The 22,395-nt window shown below is 38.7% G+C and overlaps 2 protein-coding genes across 2 annotated transcripts; both read right to left on the bottom strand.

Moving 5' to 3' along the window:
- Positions 1-744: 744 nt before the first annotated feature.
- On the bottom strand, positions 745-4,000 carry nfkbil1 (nuclear factor of kappa light polypeptide gene enhancer in B-cells inhibitor-like 1). Its single transcript, XM_047372370.1, has 4 exons — positions 3,594-4,000; positions 3,386-3,498; positions 2,512-2,623; positions 745-2,441 (listed from the first exon to the last, which is right to left on the bottom strand). The coding sequence occupies exons 1-4, from the start codon at positions 3,865-3,867 to the stop codon at positions 1,861-1,863; spliced, it is 1,080 nt and encodes a 359-aa protein (XP_047228326.1). The 5' UTR covers positions 3,868-4,000; the 3' UTR covers positions 745-1,860.
- Positions 4,001-16,051: 12,051 nt separating this feature from the next.
- On the bottom strand, positions 16,052-17,834 carry aplnrb (apelin receptor b). The gene has a single exon (XM_047371712.1). It carries the CDS (start codon positions 17,729-17,731, stop codon positions 16,661-16,663), a length of 1,071 nt encoding a protein of 356 aa, XP_047227668.1. The 5' UTR covers positions 17,732-17,834; the 3' UTR covers positions 16,052-16,660.
- Positions 17,835-22,395: the final 4,561 nt, after the last annotated feature.

Below are 22,395 nucleotides of genomic sequence, written 5' to 3'. Positions count from 1 at the left end.
AAATAAATTTGCCGGCCACCTCTTTGAAACGTAATACCCCGACTAAGAAGGTAAGCGAGTACATTTGTGAACTTAACTTACATAAGCACAACCCTAAATCCTAAACTCAAACAAAAGACATTGACTCAAATATAACAAACATACAAGTCCGGCTGGTTGACAATAAAAACATTATTAAACGGTAGCCTTTAGGTTTAAGTTTATGTTGTTTCATATTAGCGTTAATCCGCTTTTTGAGTAAAAGTTGCAATGTGTTGATGGAGTTAAGGCAGTAGATTCCTTTGTCTTTTATAAATCATGCGGGACTAGCCATACCCTTTAAAGGGGGATTTAATTCCCAAACCTGGCAACAATCGTATTTTCCTACTCAGTTCCACCACAGTAAACTGGCCGACTACATGCTCCGTTTACGTGTAAAACATTTTTTTAATGTATTTTTTAATTTTTTAATTATGTAATACAGATCCACTTAAGTTTATGGACGTTATTTAATTGAAAACAACACTATTTCAGAGAAACTCAGAACCCTGTACTACAAAATATTTTCAGCATATTCAAGGTTTCTTGGATACATCTGTCTTGCACCGCACTTATACTATGAAGCTGATGAATCAACTATGGGTTAACCCAGATGTTCAGACGCTAGATGTATGGACATTTATGGAAAATTGTATAGTTGCAAATGGAGGACAAATCACAATTATGCGTAAAGCTGGAAAAGTGGCTCAACAAAATCAAAGGATGTGAAGAAATACATTTATAAATATATTACAGCTACATTATTAAAGTACAAATGCAGAGACCAGCAGAAGCTTACCTACACTCCTCATTAATGTCATGTTTATTTTGAGGTGATGATGCATTTAAACCGTTCTTTTTTTCAGGTTGGGATGATTATACAACAAACCAAGCCATTCATAAAACTTAATGGAAGGTTGGTTTATCTACTCAAATACCAGTTTTGATGCATGTTTGGGATCAATGTGCTTTTGGAATAGCAACAATGTTCAATTTTCAACCATCTAACTGTTGATGTGAAGGATTTAAGGATTTGGAGGTCATCCTCCGTCTTCAGTATTCCATCCACTTTGTGCAATCTACCAGTACCACTGGCAGTGATACAGACCCTCAGCATGATGCTACCACCACCATGCTTGACAGTTGGTACAGTGTTTTTAGCTGTGAATACCTCAAATGGACTCCTACAAACTAGAAGAATGTGAGCCTCGTCCAAGTTGATGTAGGGCTTACTGAATGAACTTTCTCAAGTCCTGACCTCAACTCTGATGAGAAATTATTGGCTACATTTACAAGTTGGATCCCATTTCAAAAACCAACCTCTTTAAAATTCCTCTACAAGTTCCCAGAGTAAAGGTAGAGAGATATCCTGCCAGAATTATGCTAGGAGCTTGTTCATGTTAACTAAAAGTGTCTGGCTTATCTGCAACTTGTAAAAGTAAAACCACCAGGTGTCTATTTGGTGAGAATCTAAGTAAATATTTGAGTCTGTATGTATAATTCTGAACCTGTGTAGATTAAAGAAAACAAGCCTTAAATGCAACTTTCTGATTCCTGATTCTTGTTTTTAAAATTCATAGACGTTTTATGTGGTGTTAACATTGCATCCTAAAACATAACTGTTTAAATGCATCATTTTAAGCCCAAAATCTCAATCTGTTTAATCTGCCTATAACCTGTGTATGAGTGTTTTTTCTTTCAAGAAATCCCTTGTATTGCACCAATGATTTATCTATGAATTTGAACTGAAGAAACTGTAAGGACTATGTTGCCAATAAACAGGGTGCAAATGCTGGGTTTTTGAAGTTCTCCACGGCACTTGTTCAGTTCATTTGTTTATTTCTAAGTCTTCAGACTCTGAGCCAGGCTGTTGAGTTCCTGTGATAGAGACGTCACTGTGTCCAGAATCCGCTTTTTGTCCTTCTCCTCCAGCCGAGCTTCACACCGTTGGGCAAACTTATCAGGATGCCACAGCGCCTGCTGCTTCCGGAGCGCCTTACGAAACGCCACCTCGTCCTTTCGGTCCACGCCATGCAGCATCACGTCCAACATTTCCTGGACGGTGCCCCTAGGAGATGGCCAGGGGATGTCACCGTAGCTCAGCTTCATGCTGGCTGATGCTGAGGCAGCTGCACTGAACGTGGCGGCACACTTCTCATCGTACTGCCGTTTCTTTCCCCGCCGAGTCTCTTCCTCTTTGCGTGCTGCCCGAGCAAGATACTCCTCATGTTCTCTCTGCAGTCTTTCATGCAGCTCCCTATTGCTTTCTTCCTTTTGTCGGCCGTTTTCTTTTTTACACTTAAAGGACGTACTTGCCAGTCTTTGAGCTTTAGCATGTTTCTTGTTAAAATACTCTCTTCTGATACGATCCGCCCAGTCCCCAAAGTCTTCCTCTTCTTCATCAACAGGTAGATTATCATCAGCTGCCAAAGAAAAACAGCACAGTTAAGAGCAAGAAAACATCCAAACTTAAATTTATTAATTAGCATTTACCATCATATGCTGCAAAACTTTCAAAAAATTCCTCCTCGCATTCACCAAGCAGCTTCTCCAGCCACTCCTTCTCAAGGTTTGACTCAGGTGGACAACTCATGCTTTCTGCACCCTGAAAAAAAAAGGAAAACAGATGTAGATATCACAGAGCAGGTATGAAAACCAACTTAGTGGCTTATTGTATTTCACCAGAATAAAAAGACTGGGAATCAGAACCCCAGTCAGAGGAAATATAAGGTAACAAACTGATGGTGGCTCTGGTAGACAGCAGAATCTATGGTTCCAGAAGCAGCAAAGAAGCCCCAAACCATCACAGTACACCACCATGTTAGACTCCCTGTCCTCTTCCTGAAACGCTACTTGATGTAACTTTTTTTTCCACTTTTGTCTTGTCAGTCCACAGAATATTTTCCCGGAGGTCTATTTGATCATCAAGATATTTTCTGGCAATTATGAAACCAGCCTTTGTGTTGTTTTTGGTCAGCAGTGCTTTTACCATGGAACTCTCCCATGGAGGATATGATTGGTCTGTCTCTTTCTTATTGTTGAATCATGGACACTAGCCTGAGGCAGGTGATGTGAATCCTATTTAGACCAACCCATTAGGATGGATTAAACTTGTAGACCCTGTACAGTGTTTTAAAATGACATTGTCTTCAATGAATTAGAAAACTAAATTCAATCACCTGAGATTTGCTCCTATATGTTGCTATAGGCAACAAATAATAAACCAAACCACATGCAATCTGAATCAGGAAACCAGGTATTCAATGTAGCTGTTGAGTATTTCATCCATGTCTGTGCATATATTCATCATCAATAATAAAGTTAGATGTTAGATAAGTACTACACAGAGATTTGATGGGTTGTTTACCTGTGAAGGTTTCATCCAGTTCAGCAGGTCTTGCGGTGTGACTCCAGCTCTGTTTGGAGCATTCAAAGCGTCTGGACATTTCTTCTTGAGCGGCACAACGAAGTCATCATAAACTGCGGGAAATACATAAACACAAGCTGAACTAAAACCAAAACAAAACCAGAAGCAAGTATTAGTATTAACCCAGCGCAAGCCTTCAGTTCCTCACCCGTTTTCCCGTGTTTCAGCGCCCTGTTGGCGGCAATGTGCAGCGCCGTGTCTCCCCGCCGGTCCCTCTGGAGAACATCGGCTCCGTGTTTGAGCAGAAGCCGCAGCACACCATCGTCTTCCAACGAGCAGGCCAGCTGCAGCGGGCTCCTCTGCCTCTTTCCCCGGGAGAAGTTCACATCCATGTCTCGGTGCTTTCGGAGGTACGACTTCAGCTTCAAAAGACTGCCTTCTTCGACATACCTCCACACCCGGGCCTGTCTGCGGGACCCCATGCTGCCAACAAACACCTGTAGTTATTTATATCTAAACCTATATCTCTATATTCAGAGAGACTAATCAAAAACATCCGTTCGGCCTCTGTTTATTGTTCCGTCTGCAAAATAACTCCGACTTTTTTAAAGGCTACCACATCAAAGTTCCGGGGATATGTTTTATTTTCTAGAACACCACTAGGTGTCACTGTTGTCCTCGTTTTATGAGGTAGACCCCTGCTTTACAGCATGTCGTTTGTTATATAATAGTCAGGTTCTTGAAAGCAGGTCCTTCATTTCTTTCTGATCAAAATAAACGTTTTAGCGATCCCAAATATTATTATTCATGTTATAATGTTCCCATTCATATGTTCGTCCACACTTAAAAAAACATTACTCTCTGAATAAAACAACATGGTTATCCGAACAAGAATTCTTCCAAACAGAAATTTAAAACTACGGTTCCTGCAATCCTTTTGACAGTAGTGATGCATTTATTTGAGATTAATTTAATATATTACAAACATCCAGACCTCTTATCCCTGACTAATTTTGCACATGCAAGAAATTATGTTAACTACTTAAATTGTTTGCCTGGCTTGCCTGGCCTTATGTAAACAGGCTGTTGCCCCATTGTTAAATCATGAATTGACTATAAATTAAATTTCCAGGATAGCTGAGTTTAATTTCTCAAGCCACACCCAAGCCTGATAACTGCCTGACCTGAAAAATTAAGAAATTGCTTAAATATAGTCTGACAACATGAAGTTGGCTAAATGATCACAAAAAGCAACACATCATGCCTTAGTCGAAATAAAAGATAAACAGATGAAAAACTACTCCAAGATTGCATCAATGACACATCAAGGAGGTCACAAAAGAACCCTGAACAATATCTACAATATCCGGCCATAAGCTGGCAACCTTAAGCTAAAGCACATTTGGGTTATGCAGCAGAACAATGATTTGAAGCCACCTCTAAACTGCATACAAAAACAGTTCCGAGAGTGGTCTAATAAAAATTCTGGACTTAAATATAAATGAGATGCTGTGGAAGGATCTTAAACAGGGCATTGATGCTCAAAACCCACCATTGTAGCTGAATTTAAACAATTCTGCATAGAAGAGTGGGCCAAAATTCTTCCACAGAAATGTAGAAGATTGAAAATAGTCGCCAGAGCTTGATGGCAGGCGCTGCTGCCAGGTGTGCAACAACCAGTTTTTAAGGTTTAGAGGGGAAACAAGCTTTTTACCCTTGGAAAATGAAGTGATTATTTAAAAACTGCATTTTATATGTACTTTGGTTATCTAGTTAAAGGGGACAAAAAGCAAAAGTGGGGAAATACTTCTTTACTGACCTGTATATACAGTAAATTCTTTTATAGCCTTTAAATGTTAAAAATGATGTTTTAACTTTCATTTTTTTTTTTTATCAATGTTTGACTATCCCAACCCGATTTATTTCTGACACACTGTCAGTTGCAAAATCTTGAAATATAATTTTTACCAGTAGGACCATACCCACTTGATTCGGTCAACGGATTACCATTCTCTTACCAGGCAAGTGAAGGAGTACAGACAGATCACCAATCTATCACAGGGTCAAGAATGTTTACTTAGATTCGTCTTTTATTATTTAGACTGGTTAGAAAGGAATTTCACTGCTATAACTGATATCTGACAAAGTGTGATAAACAGGAGTTTGATTATATGTTACAATGCTATTGTGGTTCCCAAATTTTCTGTTTCTATCCCACATAATTACTGCGGCAGATACTTCTGACCCCAGCTGTTGCTTTTTGAACTGTGCAAACATTGCTATCAAGCCAATTATATGCAAATATAATAACAGGACAAACTAAATTTATACAAAATGTACTCTAATTTGATCCATTTATGACTACTGTTATTATCTTTAGTATGTTAAAATGCAGCCTACCATAAACATTCATCCTGAAATTTCATTTTTCTTTTGCAGATCATCTCATGACTTTCCACTTTTGGGTAAAAAAACTGGTGTTTCATGATCCAACAGTGGTAAACCTTGATTATTAAACATTAATCACTCAGATTTTTACCTCTAAATTTAATTGGTTTGGAAATAAATTTGTATTCTTCTTTAAAGAATCAGACTCATCTACTAAAATCATCTAATTTGGATGTGATAGCTCCTATGTGATGAGGCACACGCTTTCAGGATGCAGTTGGTATCTCAAATAAACACCAGTACCCTATACTACCTTAGGGAACCAGACCTCTATAAAAAAATATCATAACCACCTGGCCAGGAGATGTAAAAAAACTGTACTTTGTGTATGTATATAAGATATAAACACACAAAAGTTTAATTGGCCACCAAAGCACTTTGTAAATCCATGTTACATGATCCCATAGCATGTTTAAGTTTTATTTAGTGACCATGAACTGCATAATGATGACTAAATGTGGTGCAGAGAAACAGCTGTAACAGCTGCCCAGCAGCTGACTGACTTCTTACTGTATCCTTGAGGATTGAACAAAGAGCCTTTATCCTAAAAGAAGCAGGGACTTTATTTTTACATGTGGATTCGATGTCACCCAAAGAACCAATTAAATTCCTGCAGATGGGTACAGAAATAGACGTCTTTAACATGTTTAATAAAAATGTAATGAAAAAGGCATTTTTTTCAGTCACCATTACTTTGCTCTTTAAATGTAATGTCAAAGACACAAGAGCAGACACTTTAGCTGAAAATGTTTGTGCCTGAAAAGTAAATCTCCTTTTAATTTTTGTTTCACATGATTCAAATGGAAAACAATGGAGATGAGGACTGTGTAGAAGTCTGAGCAAAAAATTTTTATTGTTTGGATGTGTTTGACAAAATTTGCAGTCTTTTTTATCTATTTATACTTTATTATTGTATTGCGGTTTAAGCTGTTTATAATTATGGTGAATAATGCCATATTTTGTGTTTTATGAATGTTGTTATTTACTATTCTAGATGCTATTCCTATTTATGTTTACTGTGCATTGTCTTAACTTTAGTGTTTTTATACATTTTATTTGACAATTTTATCTTTCTCCTTACACATATATTGCTAGTGTTTTCTCATAAATGTAATTTACACATTTTCCACAGTTCCTCGTTCTCTATAACTGATTGATTTCTCTCATTTTTAATTCCTAGTTGATTTTTAGCAATAATTTAAATTATTTTTGTCTTTTCACTTGATTTAATCAGTTTCATCATTTCTTTGTGTGTGTCTTGTTTTTGATTATCCGTCTTTCTGTTTTTAACCTCTGTAAAGTGCTTTCTGTTACATTTGACTGTATGAAAAGGGCTCTATAAATGAAGTTTGAATGATTGTTTTGGCATTTTAGAGATGCTCATCAGCAAAAGCTGGGAGCTCAGCCAGGTAAAATGCATAATAATTCACCATAACTCTTCAAATCCTGTCCCAATCATCATCAGCAAGGAGTTCTGCAAAGCTGCTGCCAAGATAACTTTTCAACAAAACACAAACAAGTCTTGAAGTCTTGAAAACTTGAAAGAAGGATTTTTGCATTGGAAAAAGTTAGGTAAAAACTTCTGTTGGAGTAAATGTGTTGTGTACGGAAGAGAAATTAATTTGGGTTCCAACAGAATATTCTAAAGCTGCTCTTCTTTCCAGCGGGGAGGGCATGTACTGACTAGGGGACGCAGAGCTATTGCTGAATAATGCTGAATAACACTGATCTTGAACTCTACATTTTTCAATCTTCAGAACAGACATGCAGGCACGTCTTTTTATTTATTTTAATGATTCCTGGTTGATATATCTATCTGTCTCTATGAGACTAAGCTTGCAAGATCTGCCATCAAATGACAACATTTGGAAAAATGTGGATGGAGGAAAGTGTGTCTGTTTGCACCTGGGATCTTCCTTTATAAGATGGATGGATGCTCAGAACTATGAGCTACATGAGGAGCACAAACAAACTGAAATTTGTGCCACACTGTTCACCAAACAGCCACACAACTACCATCAAAATAACTTTCTTATTCTTAAATCTGTTTAGTTGTAAGGTTTGGATAATTCTCCCATTGGAGGACCCATGGCCTGTTAAATGTTTTACTCCAGGATGCCTTATTACCATTGAGACTTCATCAAGCCCTGCACAGAAAACAAAAATGAGCCTGCTCCATGTTATATGGTAGATCTGGTGTTCTTTTATTTAAAAAGTTTCATGTTTCTTCCTTTAAATTAGAGCTGATCTGGCCAGCCAAAAAACAGTGATCCTAATTTCCAACAAATTAGTGGCTAATCTTATTATAAAGGCAATATATTTGACATGAAAAATTATGCAATGCAGACAGTTATGATTCCCAAGAAGCTATTTCTACACTCTGCATTTAAAGGTACAATTGAAAGGCTGTATAGAATCCCACTGATACTCCAAAAGAAAAACCGGTTTGACCAATGTTTTCTTTCTCAGTGGGATTATACTGTCTGCTCTGGTCGCTCCTCTTCTTGATCTGTTCACAGCTAATTTGAAATGAACAAAGTCCCACTGTTAAGGAGGAGCAAGGCCATGTGGGATCCTGTAGATTAGGCAAACGTTCCCATGCCTACAGCGTATTATTATAAAGTAAATACTGAAGGAACGTTGACCATGTACAAAGCCATTTACAATTGTAAATCCAGTTCCTTATCTTTGTTAATATACATACTGATGAATACTAAACCCACTATAGAGCCCTGGCGTACACCTGTTGATAAACAGGGACCTGGAGTTCAAATTTTCAACTGTAACAGCTTTAAATAGGCTGAATGGCTGATGAAAAGCTTGAAGGCACCCATTCATTCAGCCATAAATTACATATCTTGTGCTAGCATGTAATATTTGACCATCCATCCATTCATTTTCTATACCATGGAGCTGGTGCCTATAGCGGTCTACAGGCGAGAGGCAAGGTGCACCCTGGACAGGTAACCAGTCCATCGCAGGGCAACACAAGAGACACACAGGACAAACAACCACACACACGCATTCACACCTGAGGGCAATGTAGAGAGAGCAATCGACCTAATAGTCATGTTTTTGGACTGTGGGAGTACCCAGAGAGAACCCATGCATGCACGTGGGAGATTATCTTGCTGCAAGGCGACAGTTCTACCAACTGTGCCACTGTGCAGCCTCAATATTTAACCAAACATCTGTTAATTTGCCTGCACCTTTTTCTGCAGTTTTGTCATGAGTAAAAATAACAATAACATCAGCATACAATGAATCACATTATCTCTACACACACAAAGTAAGTATTTACATATAATATTGAAGAGAATTAAACCCAGTATAGACCCCTGTAGGACCCTTGTTCAAACCATTAGGGATTTAGAATTTTTTAGTGTAAATCCACTTTGCTATGTTTTATCAAATACATATTAAAATATTTGGACCCATTAAGAGCCCCGTGGAACACAAATTGTTAAACATAGGGAAATTCATTTACTTATTCCAATGTAAACAGCTTTAAAAAATCTTAATGGCTGAAACAAAAATGCACCAGTGATATTAGTTTGCGCACAAAGATTTAAGCCCCTGCGACATGAGTTAAACAAGCAATGTATCACATAGTGGCACACAAAGAAAGTGATTGGCAGCAGAATCTTCTCACCAAGTTAGAATAAATGTGAATGTAAGATCAGAGTAAAGCTGCCACATTTACATCACATATTGAGACCTTGTAAGAGTAAAGCTGTGCACGTGTCGTCTGAGCCTCAACTAATAATCAGCTGAGCACACTGTTTCTTTGGATGAGGCCCTAATGGAGTTTCTTTGTGGCGTATTACCTGTAAGGCAGACATCGATGCAGCTGAGGCTCTGAACTGGTTCAGGCCTGTTGGATATGACAGGGCCTCCATTTAGACCTGAGAGAGGGAAGGAGGCACAAAGGAGAGGAAAGATGAGAGAATGAAGGGACTCTCTGTTTCCATTGAAGAGGATGATCCTCTCTAACCTAGGATCCGGAGACTCCCAAAGCTTGGACTCTTCCGCTCCATCGGAAACTACGTGTCTTTACTAACGATTGCTATCATGTATGAGTGTCTTTGAAAAGGTCTGCAATCTATAGAGGCAGACAAGGAGATGGAGAAGAAGAGAGAGATGCCTCTAACTTTCCTTTTAGGGCTTGAGTCAGACGTTTGTTATTGATTATGTTATTACCGGCATACTTACCCTCATAGAGAAGATCATGATTAATATAAAGCATCTATCCCCATAGTCATTGCAGATAAGTTTGTGACGTTAGCATCTTGCCTCTGAAAGACAGGATACCCAGATCAGGAAACACTACCCTGACCACCCTCCATCTACTCTTCCTGGTTGGCCTGCTGGATCCTTTCCAGGCCGTCAGGCCAGCCGTCCTTTGGGGAGGTTGTTCTGGAAGGGCCGTGTGGCAGGAAGCTGAGGGTCCTCCAAGACTCTTCAGGGGTCAGCTTCTCATCCTTCCCCACCACTGCCGGACTGGGCCTCAGGTCCGGTCTGCATGCCAAGTTGTTCTGCCTCTATTGTTAGGACAGGGGACAAATATGTGCTTGCTTCCTTTGTCTATTTTCTGCTTAAGCTGGTTTATTGGGTTCTGATTTATGACAGAAGGGACATATGTTTTTGACATAAAGTGAGCCTGGCTGCAAAACTGCTCTTTTTGCCCCCCATTGATATGATAATGAATGATTTAAGGTGGGATATAGAAACTACTTTAGTCTCGGCCACATTGCCCAGAAAGTATCCAGTCTGACAAAGAGGGGACTTTTTCCTTACAATTTACTGAGTTACTCTTGCAGAAAATGCCAAAAACATATTCATTTCTTATTCAGGTCCATACAGAGCCCTCCACATATTTTGCCAGCTCTGTTAAATATTTGTCAAAAGCCTCAACTATTGTTAAAATCTGAGAAATATGAAACATTTGATTTAACTACATTTATTTTGTGGGGAAAAAAATACCAAAATCATTGCTGGCTTCTTCACTTACTTCTATAACATTTTCCTAAGTTGGAGCATAAGGAGTCTAGGATTTCTGTCCATTTATCTTTGCACAATCTCTCTAAAGTAGAGCTCTACCACCTGCAGCTCTAAAACCACATGTGGCTCTGTTGGCCCTCTTCATTGCTTCTTAATAACCTAAATTATACAATTATACACATTTTTAAACATAAATGTAATTAAAAAGGCTAGTTTGGTCATTTTTTAAATGTTTTCATGCAAATCTCCAAACAATTTCCACAATAGAATGATAAATGGTACAAAGAATCACTTTTTTGTTTGGTAGTTTTTTTGTTGTTGTTGTTTTAAGCCACATTTTTTCCCCTTTATTTTCCACAAATATGAAACTTTCCAATCAAGAAAATGTATTAATCTCCTTTTTGTAAGAAAAAGATTGGGCTTTTCCCAAAACCTGAAAATAAAAAAAATAAAAAAATAAACAATTAACTATAAAACAAATTTTAATAGTAGATATTTATAAAGTTTGACAATCTGGCTTTTATTTCAAATGGTCAGGTAGGTTCTATGGCTTAAGACAAAAATTAATTATTAGAAGAGACAAAAAAAGGCTCTTTGGATTATAAAGGTTGTTGACCTCTGCTTTATATTATCCAGCTCCTATATCTCCTATTCACTCGTCAGCTTACCTCACAGGTTTTGGATGTACTGTAGGTTAGAGGATTGAGATGACCATAAAACAAGGTTGAGTTAGCGTCTGGTGAACCATTTTTATGTCCATAACTCTTACATCATTATCCACCTGAAAGACCCAAATTTGACCCGTTTTCAGTTTCATGCAGAGGAGTGCAAAATTTTATGTTAAATAGTCCTTGATTACAAGCACTCTAAACCAGGGTCCTATGGCCTTTGCAACAGGAACAGGCCCACTGCATCACAGATCCCATTGCTAATTTGCTGCAAGCCAGAATCAACTGGAGAGTTTGTTTCCAAAATGTTCAATCTTAGTTTGGTCTGACCAAATCTCCCTGTAAATTTGAGCAGACTGCATACAGTGATGCTTGTGATGTTTGGAGAGAACAGGCTTTTTCCTGGCATTACTCCCAATCAACTAGTTGGTATGTAGATAGCATTTAATATTTGTTATGGAGACTTGTCGAACCCAAGATGCTAAACCTACCTAATCCCACTGGTTTAAACAATGTAATCGTTGACAGCAGATAGGGGCAAAATTATTCTAATAGCTACATTCTTGTTTTCATTTAACAATTTATGAAGACCAACACGCATCAACCTCATTTAAATTGACATTTTTGATGTAGGCTTCTGTGGAGTTTATTTTTCCTCATTCCGAGGTCATTAGAAGTTATCAGCTGCAGGTTAGATACTAACTACTCCTACTCTCTCCAAAAACCCTGCTTCCAAAAATTTTAACAAATCCTTTAATGCTTGCTAAATAATAACAAAATAACTAATATGAAACTCCCATGACAGAATAACTTTTCGAAGGCTTCGGAACATGAAATACCTTATTTTTTTGTTTTAATACAACATTTAAAAAAACAGTGTTTTATTTTTTTTTACCATTATTAATCCCTCTTCTTAAGCCTTAACTTTTTTTAAGTATGAAAAACATGGTTTTAAACATTTATTTGAAATATCTTTTGTTTTATGGTTTTCCTTCTCTGTTTCTTAATGTTAGAAACAAATAAACATTTAGAACAAGTAACAAATAAATCCCTAAACTGAATTTTGAATTTGAATTTTTCTATTTTAAAGAGAGATGATAAGTAACTGTTAAAGTGGTTTTTAGTAGAAAACATAAATGAGAAAGTGTTCTTTCACTGAGCTAAGTTAATTATACATGCAATTAGCTTAATGATTTACAGAGAGAAAGAGTGCCACATTCAGCACAGCATGCTTTCAGACCACACTGCTCCTCGTCTTTGCACAGTGTTGGTTTTGTGGCCTCCATACAAAAATAGCAGTTCCAGTAAAATAATGTTTTCCTCTAAAAATACCATTCTGAAATTTTACCATCATGGATGAGAAACAAGTGAAAACACAATTTATGTTCATGGGTGTTTTTTACCCAAGAGGCTTACCTGTGATCTGTATGACCCCTCTTAATGTTCCATTGTCAGTTATACCAGAGGAAACAGAAAACAGTTTGTGTGATGCTTTTCTAAACTGTCAGCTTAAAAAAACACCCAGGTCGTGTTTGATCAAAGGGCATAAATCACTTCTGTTGAGTTGGAGTTTGTGCACTTCATGCCATGCAATCTGCGTAAAATGATCACATGTGCCTCATAAAACCCGGAAAATGGTGAAAATAAGCTGGCCAGATTATCTTTCACAGCAGGGCTTTGTCTTTGATACTAGCAGGTGGAGGATAATGTGACAAGTCATCCAGTAAAAAATGTCTGCTGCATGGAATCGTGAAACACACAGCTAGCTACTTCTTCGAAAACTGCAAGTTTCAATATTTTTTTTACGAATCAAAATGTGAAAAGTGTGACCTACATTTGTATTTAGCCGCCCTATGTCCACACTTTGTAGAAGCATCTTTTTTTAGCAATTCCAGCTGCAAGTCTTTTGGGGCATACTTCTATAGTTCTGTCTGAGTCAGGCTGGAAGAAGAGATTCTGTGAACATTGATATGTAATTCTTGCCACAGATTCTCAGTTGGATATCAGGACTTTGGCTAGAACATTTTAACTTATGCATATGTTTCAATCTAAACCAATATGTTGTAGCTTTGTCTACATGTTTAAGGTTGTTGTTCTATTGGACGTTAAACCTCCATCCCAGTCCAAAGCCCTTTGCAGCGTCTAACAGGTTTTTACCCAGATTGCACTGCACCCCTATGTGTCCATCAACTCTGGCCGCCCCCACAATGTTTCACCGGTATTGTCCTGTCAACAGATTCTCCACACCTGAGCTGTAGACCTTTGCAGCTCCTCCAACTCCTCTGATTCCTATTCTATTTGTCTAGCCTTTCTTTTTAGGTGAGTTCCTTTGTCTTTATGATGTTTTTTTTCACAAAAGCTCATTAATGAATTTATACAGTGAGTCAGTTACACACAAGGGCACTCAATTTGCTAATAACAGGACTTCTAAAGGCAAATGGTTACACTGGATTCTATTTAAAGATAGCTGATAAAAAGGGTAAGTATACATACCACACTTTCAGATTTTTATTTTTTATTTTGAAAACCATATTCTCATTTCCACCTCACAAATGAACTACTTTGTGTTGATCTAACACATACATTGCCAATACAATCCACTTAAGTTTGTGTTTGTGAACTGTGATAATCTGAAAAAAGCCCTGTAAAATCAGATTTTATTTCAGCAAATGCAACAAAGTAGGATCGTAGATATATTATCAATTTAGAATAGTTTATATTCTACCAATTATGTTTGAAAATTACTTGTTCATATGTGATTATTCCAACCAAAACAGAAATGAAAAGGACAGAACAACTCTGGATGAAGCTGTCGAATTTCTTTCTTTCCAGAAAACAAAGATGCTTGTTGAAATTGAAAGCCACAGCAAAGCTTCCTTATTCCATATTTACTCAAATGGAGCAAGACCATCAATTTTAATTATTCAGATGAAGCCACCATCAATTTTAATTATTCAGATGAAGCCATACTGTAACAGGTATTACCAAGAGGACAAAAAACATAAACACCAACTTCAAATCACTAATTAAGGATTAGTCCAATCCCTCTGTCTCCCTGCTGTTGCTGATTATATCCTGTAAAAAGCTTATTACTGTCAAAATTGTTTAGTCTTGAAAAGTGCTTTAAAGCTAAACAACTACTGTAGTTATAGCTTAGTGAAACAATTTGATTAAATGACGTGCTATTGATTGAGGACAGTGTAAAAATTATTTAAAGTGAGGTTCTGGCAAAAGGTTACAAGGCAGTTAATTCAAAAGTTAGAATTAGTATAAGTTTGTTTAAATCTTAAACAAATGGCTTGTCTGAAAGGGTCCAAAATTAAAAATGATTTTTAAGGTCCGAAACAACTCAACTCTCAAAAATATCATATTGGTTTAAAGAAATATGGTTGTATGTGCCCTTAAACAGCTGTCATATTTGTGTTGGATGGGTAGCTGCTCAGAAACCGCTAACTATTTACATTGGAAATGGTGGTTGGAGACTGTGCATCACCAATGATGTTCCTGCGTGGAACATGTGCTAAAAATGGAACATGTAAAGCATTTCTGGTGAGAGAAACTAGCTAATAGGAAAGTAAGGCAGTGTAAAAAGCACAAATATTATCTTCACAGTGCCTTACTTTTCTATTACTAAAACTAGAAACACTTCACATGTTTTGTTCTAAGCATTTTTTTACTCAGGAAGATCATTGGTGACACACTGCCTCCCAACCCCATTACCCATGTAAATAATCCCTGTTTTCTGAGTAAATAACCATCCAATGTAAATGTGGTGACGGTTTAAAGGTTCTTAAAATACTGCTCACATAAACCGCTATGACTGCAATAGTGTGAAGCCTCTAAAAGACTTTTTACCCTCTCCTTCCTGCATTTAGCTTCAATCTCCAGGAGCAACTAAACTGGATTCACACTAAAAGCTAAAGACTATTTTAGTTGTTATTTGAGGAATGCATTTTGGTAATTAACACCTAGGATTTTTACATTGTTTAGGAGTCTGCCAAATACCCCTGTGGTCGATCCAGTTTAGAAACATTTGTCCTCACTGGATTGTTTGTGCGGGTGAGTTGTTAGAGGAGAGGGAAACAGAAGTAGAGCGTGCATTTCCTGCAGACATGTGCTTTGATTTCAGCCCTTCCAAAAACAATAGGAGGAGAGACGGCCTCCTCTCAGCAATGCCCCAACAGGAAGAAGCATATTCACCGGACAGGAGAAAATACATTCTAGTAAGACTTAACAAGCCATTGGAGGGAGCAGAGTCACACCAGAGAAAGCGTTTGTTTCTTCAGAGCACCTTTTTTAATACAAATCAAAAATAATGTATTTACAAATTTCTTTCATGTTGCTGTCAGGAGGATAATCAATGACATTCATTGTCCACACACAGAAGCAAACAACTCATACCTTCATACTCACATGCCTGTCAAACCAGTCACCTTTTAATTGGACCTTTCAGCAACCTGAAACCATTTGTCAGCTGCCATCTGTTTGTCTGTCTGGTCTGTCTGCCGTCCCCCCAACCCTCCCCAGTCTACCCCCTCCCCTCCCCTCCCTCACACACACACACACACACACACACACACACACACACACACACACACACACACCCACACACACACACGCACAAATTTACAATTTACAACATCTTATCTGACTCCAACACCTTCTTTGCCGACTGGCACATCCTTCCTACAGAAGGAGACGTAGCGCTGCCATCCGTGGGGAAGATACTGTAGCACCGGCTGATCACTCCTCAAGTGTTCACTAATGACAAGAAGAACATCAGCGGTGAATGCATAGCTTGTCCAGTTCAAAAAGTCCACACAAGAACCATGAGGATTTCATGAGCATCCAGTCAATATTTCTTCAACAGAGTTTCAGGCATTTTCCATTATTGTTTTGTTTCACTGCCACTTAAAGAGTCTGGAGTTTCAGTGTGATTCAACACCCCCCACCCCACCCCCCACCCCCAACCCCCCCACACACACATCAACAACATTCAGTCCTCGTCAGTCCACACAGTCAGAGGCCAAGGGGTGGGGGGGGGAGATTGGGGCAGCCGGGCAAAGGTGACACCCTGAAACTTATTGCAGATGATGCTGCAAAGTTTTGTCTTTCAACCTGCCCTTTTCTGCATTGTTTGCCTCTTCCCCCACTGTGGTCACACCTTTGTGGCCAGAGACTGAGCCTCTGTCTTCTGTGAGGAAAGGGAGCTGTTTGGACTGGCATGCAGGAATTTCTTCAGGTTGAGGAGGCACAGGCACTGAGATCTGAAACGCAGGTCAAAAAAGGCATAAAGGAAGGGGTTAAGACAACTGTTCAGGTAAGCCAGGCAGGTAGCGTAGGGGTGAGCCAGCAACAGGAAGCGCAGGAAGTCGCAGGTGGTGGGGAACAGGTCCACGTACGACAGGGCATCAGCAGTCTTCACGAGGTGGAATGGCAGCCAGCAGACAGCAAACACCACCACCAGGGTGGTGATGATCTTCAGCAGCCTTCTTTTACGCTGATCCTCCTTGCGCAAGGTGTTGAAGTGGCGTGTGACTGTGTAGCCGATGAAGCAGTAGCAGACCATCATTGCAAGGAATGGAAGGAGAAAACCCAGAGCCGATGAGGAGATGCTGAGACCGGCGATCCACAGGTTCTCCTCCTCCTTATGGGTCAAAACCAGGCTGAAGTCCATAGCACAAGATGTTCGGTTGCTTTGCTGGTCATACCTGATTGTGCGAAAGAGAAGAGTAGGGGCAGCCAAGAGACCAGACAGTGCCCAGATGACTGCAAGAGACGCTCGAATGTGTCCACGGGTGCGCAGCTGGGAGCTGGACAGGGAGTGGACGATGGCCAGGTACCGGTCAAAACTCATGCAGGTGAGGCAGAAGACGCTGGCATACATGTTGAGAAGCACCACGTAGCTGCTGATCTTACATAGGGCCACTCCGAAGGGCCAGTGGTAGCCCATGGCAGTATAAACAGCCCAGAGGGGCAGAGTGACTACGAAGGTGAGGTCAGCCAGGGCCAGGTTGCCGATGTAGATGTCAGCGGCTCGACGCTTGCCTTGAGCCCTCCACACAGTGAAGATGACGATTCCGTTTCCTGAGAGGCCTAGGATGAAAATGAGCATGTAGAGCACCGGGATGACAGAGTATGATGGCGCCCACTCTGAATAGTCACACATAGTGGAGTTCTCTGTCTCCTCGTATTCATAGTAGTCATAAGGAGCTGTAGTCAAATCCATCTTCTTCTTTGCTTTGACGTAATCTAAATAAAAATAAAAATATTTGTATAAGGCAGATAGATCCACTGGAGCTGAAACACTGTAAAGTCTGTGGCTGCGTGTGAAATCAGCATGCCCTTATATACACCCACCATCTGGCTCGCACCCTCCCATGACAACTCCTCCCCTCACACTGATCTTCTCCTCCCAGCACTGCATACCCCCATGCACTTTCCTCCTCATTCATTTCATTAGTAACTTAGCAAGAAAATACTCTGGTAAGTCACTTTAATACTTTAAAAGTACATTTGGTTTTCAGTTTACATTTGTAAAAAATGTGTTCCATCTCTATGCTTGCATAGGAATTGAAAATGTAAAATAAAAGTTTCACGGTCACAAATCTTTGGTCATTTGCTTGCAAGGATGAAAGCTCATCGGACATGTTTGGACAGCACACTGACAGCAGTAAAGCCTGGACAGGTTTCATGATGAACAGACATTTTAATATCAATGGAGGGGTGTTTTGTTACTGGAGCACCCTCATTAACCACAAGAAAAAGTAAACTATTGACATGTCTTTGTCTGTCCTGTTTCCCCTGTACATGTTTAAACATGCCTGAGCACAAAAATGGGAAAGAAAATGTGACTTTAATAGATTTTTGGTTTCCTCCCTGATTAACTCCCAAAGAAAGTACTATATACTCAGTCTAACTATAACATTGATCATAGACAGAAACATGGGTCCTTAATGTGCATTTACTTTTAATTTAAACTGTTTAGGATAATTTTTCTGTGGTTCCCATGAAATAGTATTTTAAAATAACTTAAATGTTAATAAATGTATACATTTAAATCTATTGCCTTCTATTATAGAAAGAACCATCATACAAGTAAAACTAAAATGATCTAGTTTTAAAACAACAAACGTCTGATAAACATCAAGCTAAGACATTAAAGACAATATGACTGAAATATACTGCAGGTATGGTTCACAATGCACAAAAAGTATTAAGAAATATTCTAAAATAATGTTTGTCTTGTCTTGTCATGTTTTGTTTAGAATCCTTGAAGTTGATGCATTTTAGTTTTTTTTTTTTTTTACCTAAAACAGTGGATCTAATCTATGTAAAAAAAACAACCTGTAAAACCAATTATAATGTATCTAAAACACTTTTGATGTAGATTAAATTGACCCATTTGCCCAACGTTTAAACTTTGTTTTACCCCTGAATAAAGTGGTCTCTCCCAAGATGATTTTGGATTCTTGTGCGTGCACAACAAAAGATCACCCTATGAATTTTTAAGCAGTCATCGTCCAGCCTCTTGTAAACAAAGGTCACAAGGATTGAAAATTCATAAAAATTCACAAGACAAGCTGACAGCAACTCAGAGCAGGGTTAGTTCAGGAGCAGATTTCCACCATCTAAAGTAATTCAAATTTTATTTGTCTAAGAAGCTCTGATCTGGGATTCTAATGCATTCTAATTAATTGCAGTTGTTGTGGTTATTGACCAGGCTAGCTACTACTAGTATTACATTATAGTATAGTTACACCACAAGCCTGTAACAACATATTTCTTCCTGTTGTATGCATTCAAACAGTACGTGTTTACTAATGGGGATAGTACAGTAGTCCTATTATGTGTGGTACTGGTTTAGACTGATATGAACCATCATAAGTGCAAGCAAACATTTTATTCCTGCAACTTTGACTATGTTTTACAGTCTGTGTATTTTCTGGTGAATGGACGTTCTCATCACAAACCAGTAATGAAACATAGAGTTGTAATTTACTATTATTTTATTAAAATTTGCTTTAAATATTTTATCACTTTTAAAATATCTAATAATTTTATATACATAGACTGGAACCTAATCCTGTGACAATCATACAGTGTGAATGCAGAAGAGACTGTTTCATCTGTACTCCTTAAAGGTTTTGTGCCACTTACCTTTTCACAACTAAAAATTATAAATAAACAAAAACATGTAAGATGAACACCATCCCATCTCAAGAATTAGCCTGTAAAAAACCCATTTTGTTAAATTTTTGTAATCATGTGAGCTCAAACCAGTCTTTGCTAGTGCAAATGAAAGTGTGAAATGTGTCAGAGTATGACAGAGTATATTTCTTTTTGCTGTTATATTAAAAGGAAATCAAACCAAATTTAAGGTTGAGCTCATCTGTTTGCAACCACAAAAAACAAAAAAAATGCTCTGTGTTACAGTCGAATATTTTGTATAATAAAAAGACATTCAAATAACAAACTTTTATTTTTTTTAGTTTCTGGTTTCTGATGTAATCTAAATACCAAAACAAGCATAAATCCACAGGGACCATACATTTTTTCAAGCTGAAATCTGGAGTTCAGCATCCTTGACCTGACACAGAAATTTTTGTTTTTATTGCTTAAGGAAACCTATAAAAACCTATAAAAACCTCCTAAAATATCTTGGAACCAGGCAACAAGACTTTTTGCCACCAATGTAAAACCAAAAATACAGTGACTCAAATAATTGAATGTCCACGATTCAACTAGAATTTTATATGCTTTCTTTAATTAGTAACACTTTTGCAGGGGTCAGTAACAGCTTAAATTCGGCAACACGTAATAATTTCAATAATAAAAATAAATCAATCAACTCAACCTGTCTTTCCCTGATGCTGAAACTAGTGAGTTTGGAGAGGCTTTGAAGACGGAGGCTCATCCATGCACCTGATGGAGAAGATTCTTCTGGTAACAACGAGTGGTTTCTTGAAGGGAATACGACTTAATCTTCAGTTTTCTTCCTTTAAGTGGCAGGCACTGATGCTCCAGGCTTCGATGGTTAAACAGGATCTTTGTTGTTATATGTCTCCGAAGACAGTAGTTTCCAGAGGCTGAAGAGTTGAAGGAAACCCCGAAGACATAAATAAGGTTGATTCAGGACTTCCAGAGGCCTGAAACATAGAGCAATCAGTTGTTCACCGATCAAGTTCACTTCTGTTGTCTGGATAAAAAGGCTTTAGATGAAATCAGATTCTTAATTTTGAGGCACAGTCCTTTCTGGGCCCACGGGTTGATCCTCTTTTTAAAGCAGTCAATCAGCTGGGCTGTGTCTCTGGTCCTTTTTCATCTGAGCTTCTTTTCCATCTTGTTCGCTGGTCTCCTGCGAGGAAACAACCGCAGTTCCCTCCTTCAGCATTGCCTTTATAGTGCAGATGCTTTCACCTGTCAGCTCCTCTAAGCAATTGCTGTAAATTTACAGCCAATTTTCTACAGTAAAATGCTATTTTCATGTTTAACAGTTTAGTACTGCAGTTAGCAATGCATTGTGGGCTCCTTAATTTGGAGCAACTGGATAGAAGCTGTAAACAGTATGCAACTGTTTTAAAATACTGGACACTAAAGTATTTTTGAAAATTTACCAGAAGAAACACAACACGACGCAAAATCTTATTTTCTTTCTTTTATTTATAATTTGTATGTGTTGACTTTTAATGAAGTGTGTTTTACAATGAGTTTACAGAATTAATCTAGTTCGGTAAAAGAGACACTCGAATCCTCAAGGCTTAGCTATAGGGTTTTACTTTTCCATTTGAAACTTTTCCATTCCCTACTCTGTATATGATTTGATAAACCATTTTGCATCAGCTGTGGTTTTTCTTTCCTAATCTTAATATTGCAACTAACTAGTCGCTAGCACCGTTTTTCATAGCCTAATTAGCATAATTAATTAAGCAAAAACAGCGTGAACGACCTGTAGATTACTGTCAGATCCTCTGACTGTTTTACTTTCTCACAGAAAAGAGAAACGTGTATTAAAGAAGACAAGGGCACACAACATTATGGGTGACATACCAGAGTTCACAAGAGGACAAATTGTTGGTTCACGTCTTGCTGGCTCATCTGTGACCAAGACAGCAAGTCTTTGTGATGTATCAAGAGCCACGGTATCCAGGGTAATGTCAGCATACCACCAAGAAGGACGAACCACATCCAACAGGATTAACTGTGGACGCAAGAGGAAGCTGTCTGAAAGGGATGTTCGGGTGCTAACCCGGATTGCATCCAAAAACATAAAACCACGGCTGCCCAAATCACGGCAGAATTAAATGTGCACCTCAACTCTCCTGTTTCCACCAGAACTGTCCGTCGGGAGCTCCACAGGGTCAATATACACGGCCGGGCTGCTATAGCCAAACCTTTGGTCACTCATGCCAATGCCAAACGTCAGTTTCAATGGTGCAAGGAGCGCAAATCTTGGGCTGTGGACAATGTGAAACATGTATTGTTCTCTGATGAATCCACCTTTACTGTTTTCCCCACATCCGGGAGAGTTACGGTGTGGAGAAGCCCCAAAGAAGCGTAGCACCCAGACTGTTGCATGCCCAGAGTGAAGCATGGGGGTGGATCAGTGATGGTTTGGGCTGCCATATCATGGCATTCCCTTGGCCCAATACTTGTGCTAGATGGGCGCATCACTGCCAAGGACTACCGAACCATTCTTGAGGACCATGTACATCCAATGGTTCAAACATTGTATCCTGAAGGCGGTGCCGTGTATCAGGATGACAATGCACCAATACACACAGCAAGACTGGTGAAAGATTGGTTTGATGAACATGAAAGTGAAGTTGAACATCTCCCATGGCCTGCACAGTCACCAGATCTAAATATTATTGAGCCACTTTGGGGTGTTTT

The sequence above is a fragment of the Girardinichthys multiradiatus genome, chromosome 8 (genome assembly GCF_021462225.1).
Source record: "Girardinichthys multiradiatus isolate DD_20200921_A chromosome 8, DD_fGirMul_XY1, whole genome shotgun sequence".
NCBI lineage: Eukaryota > Metazoa > Chordata > Actinopteri > Cyprinodontiformes > Goodeidae > Girardinichthys > Girardinichthys multiradiatus.
The sequence above is the reverse complement of the archived record's forward strand: the minus strand, read 5'-3'. Positions and strand labels throughout refer to the sequence as shown.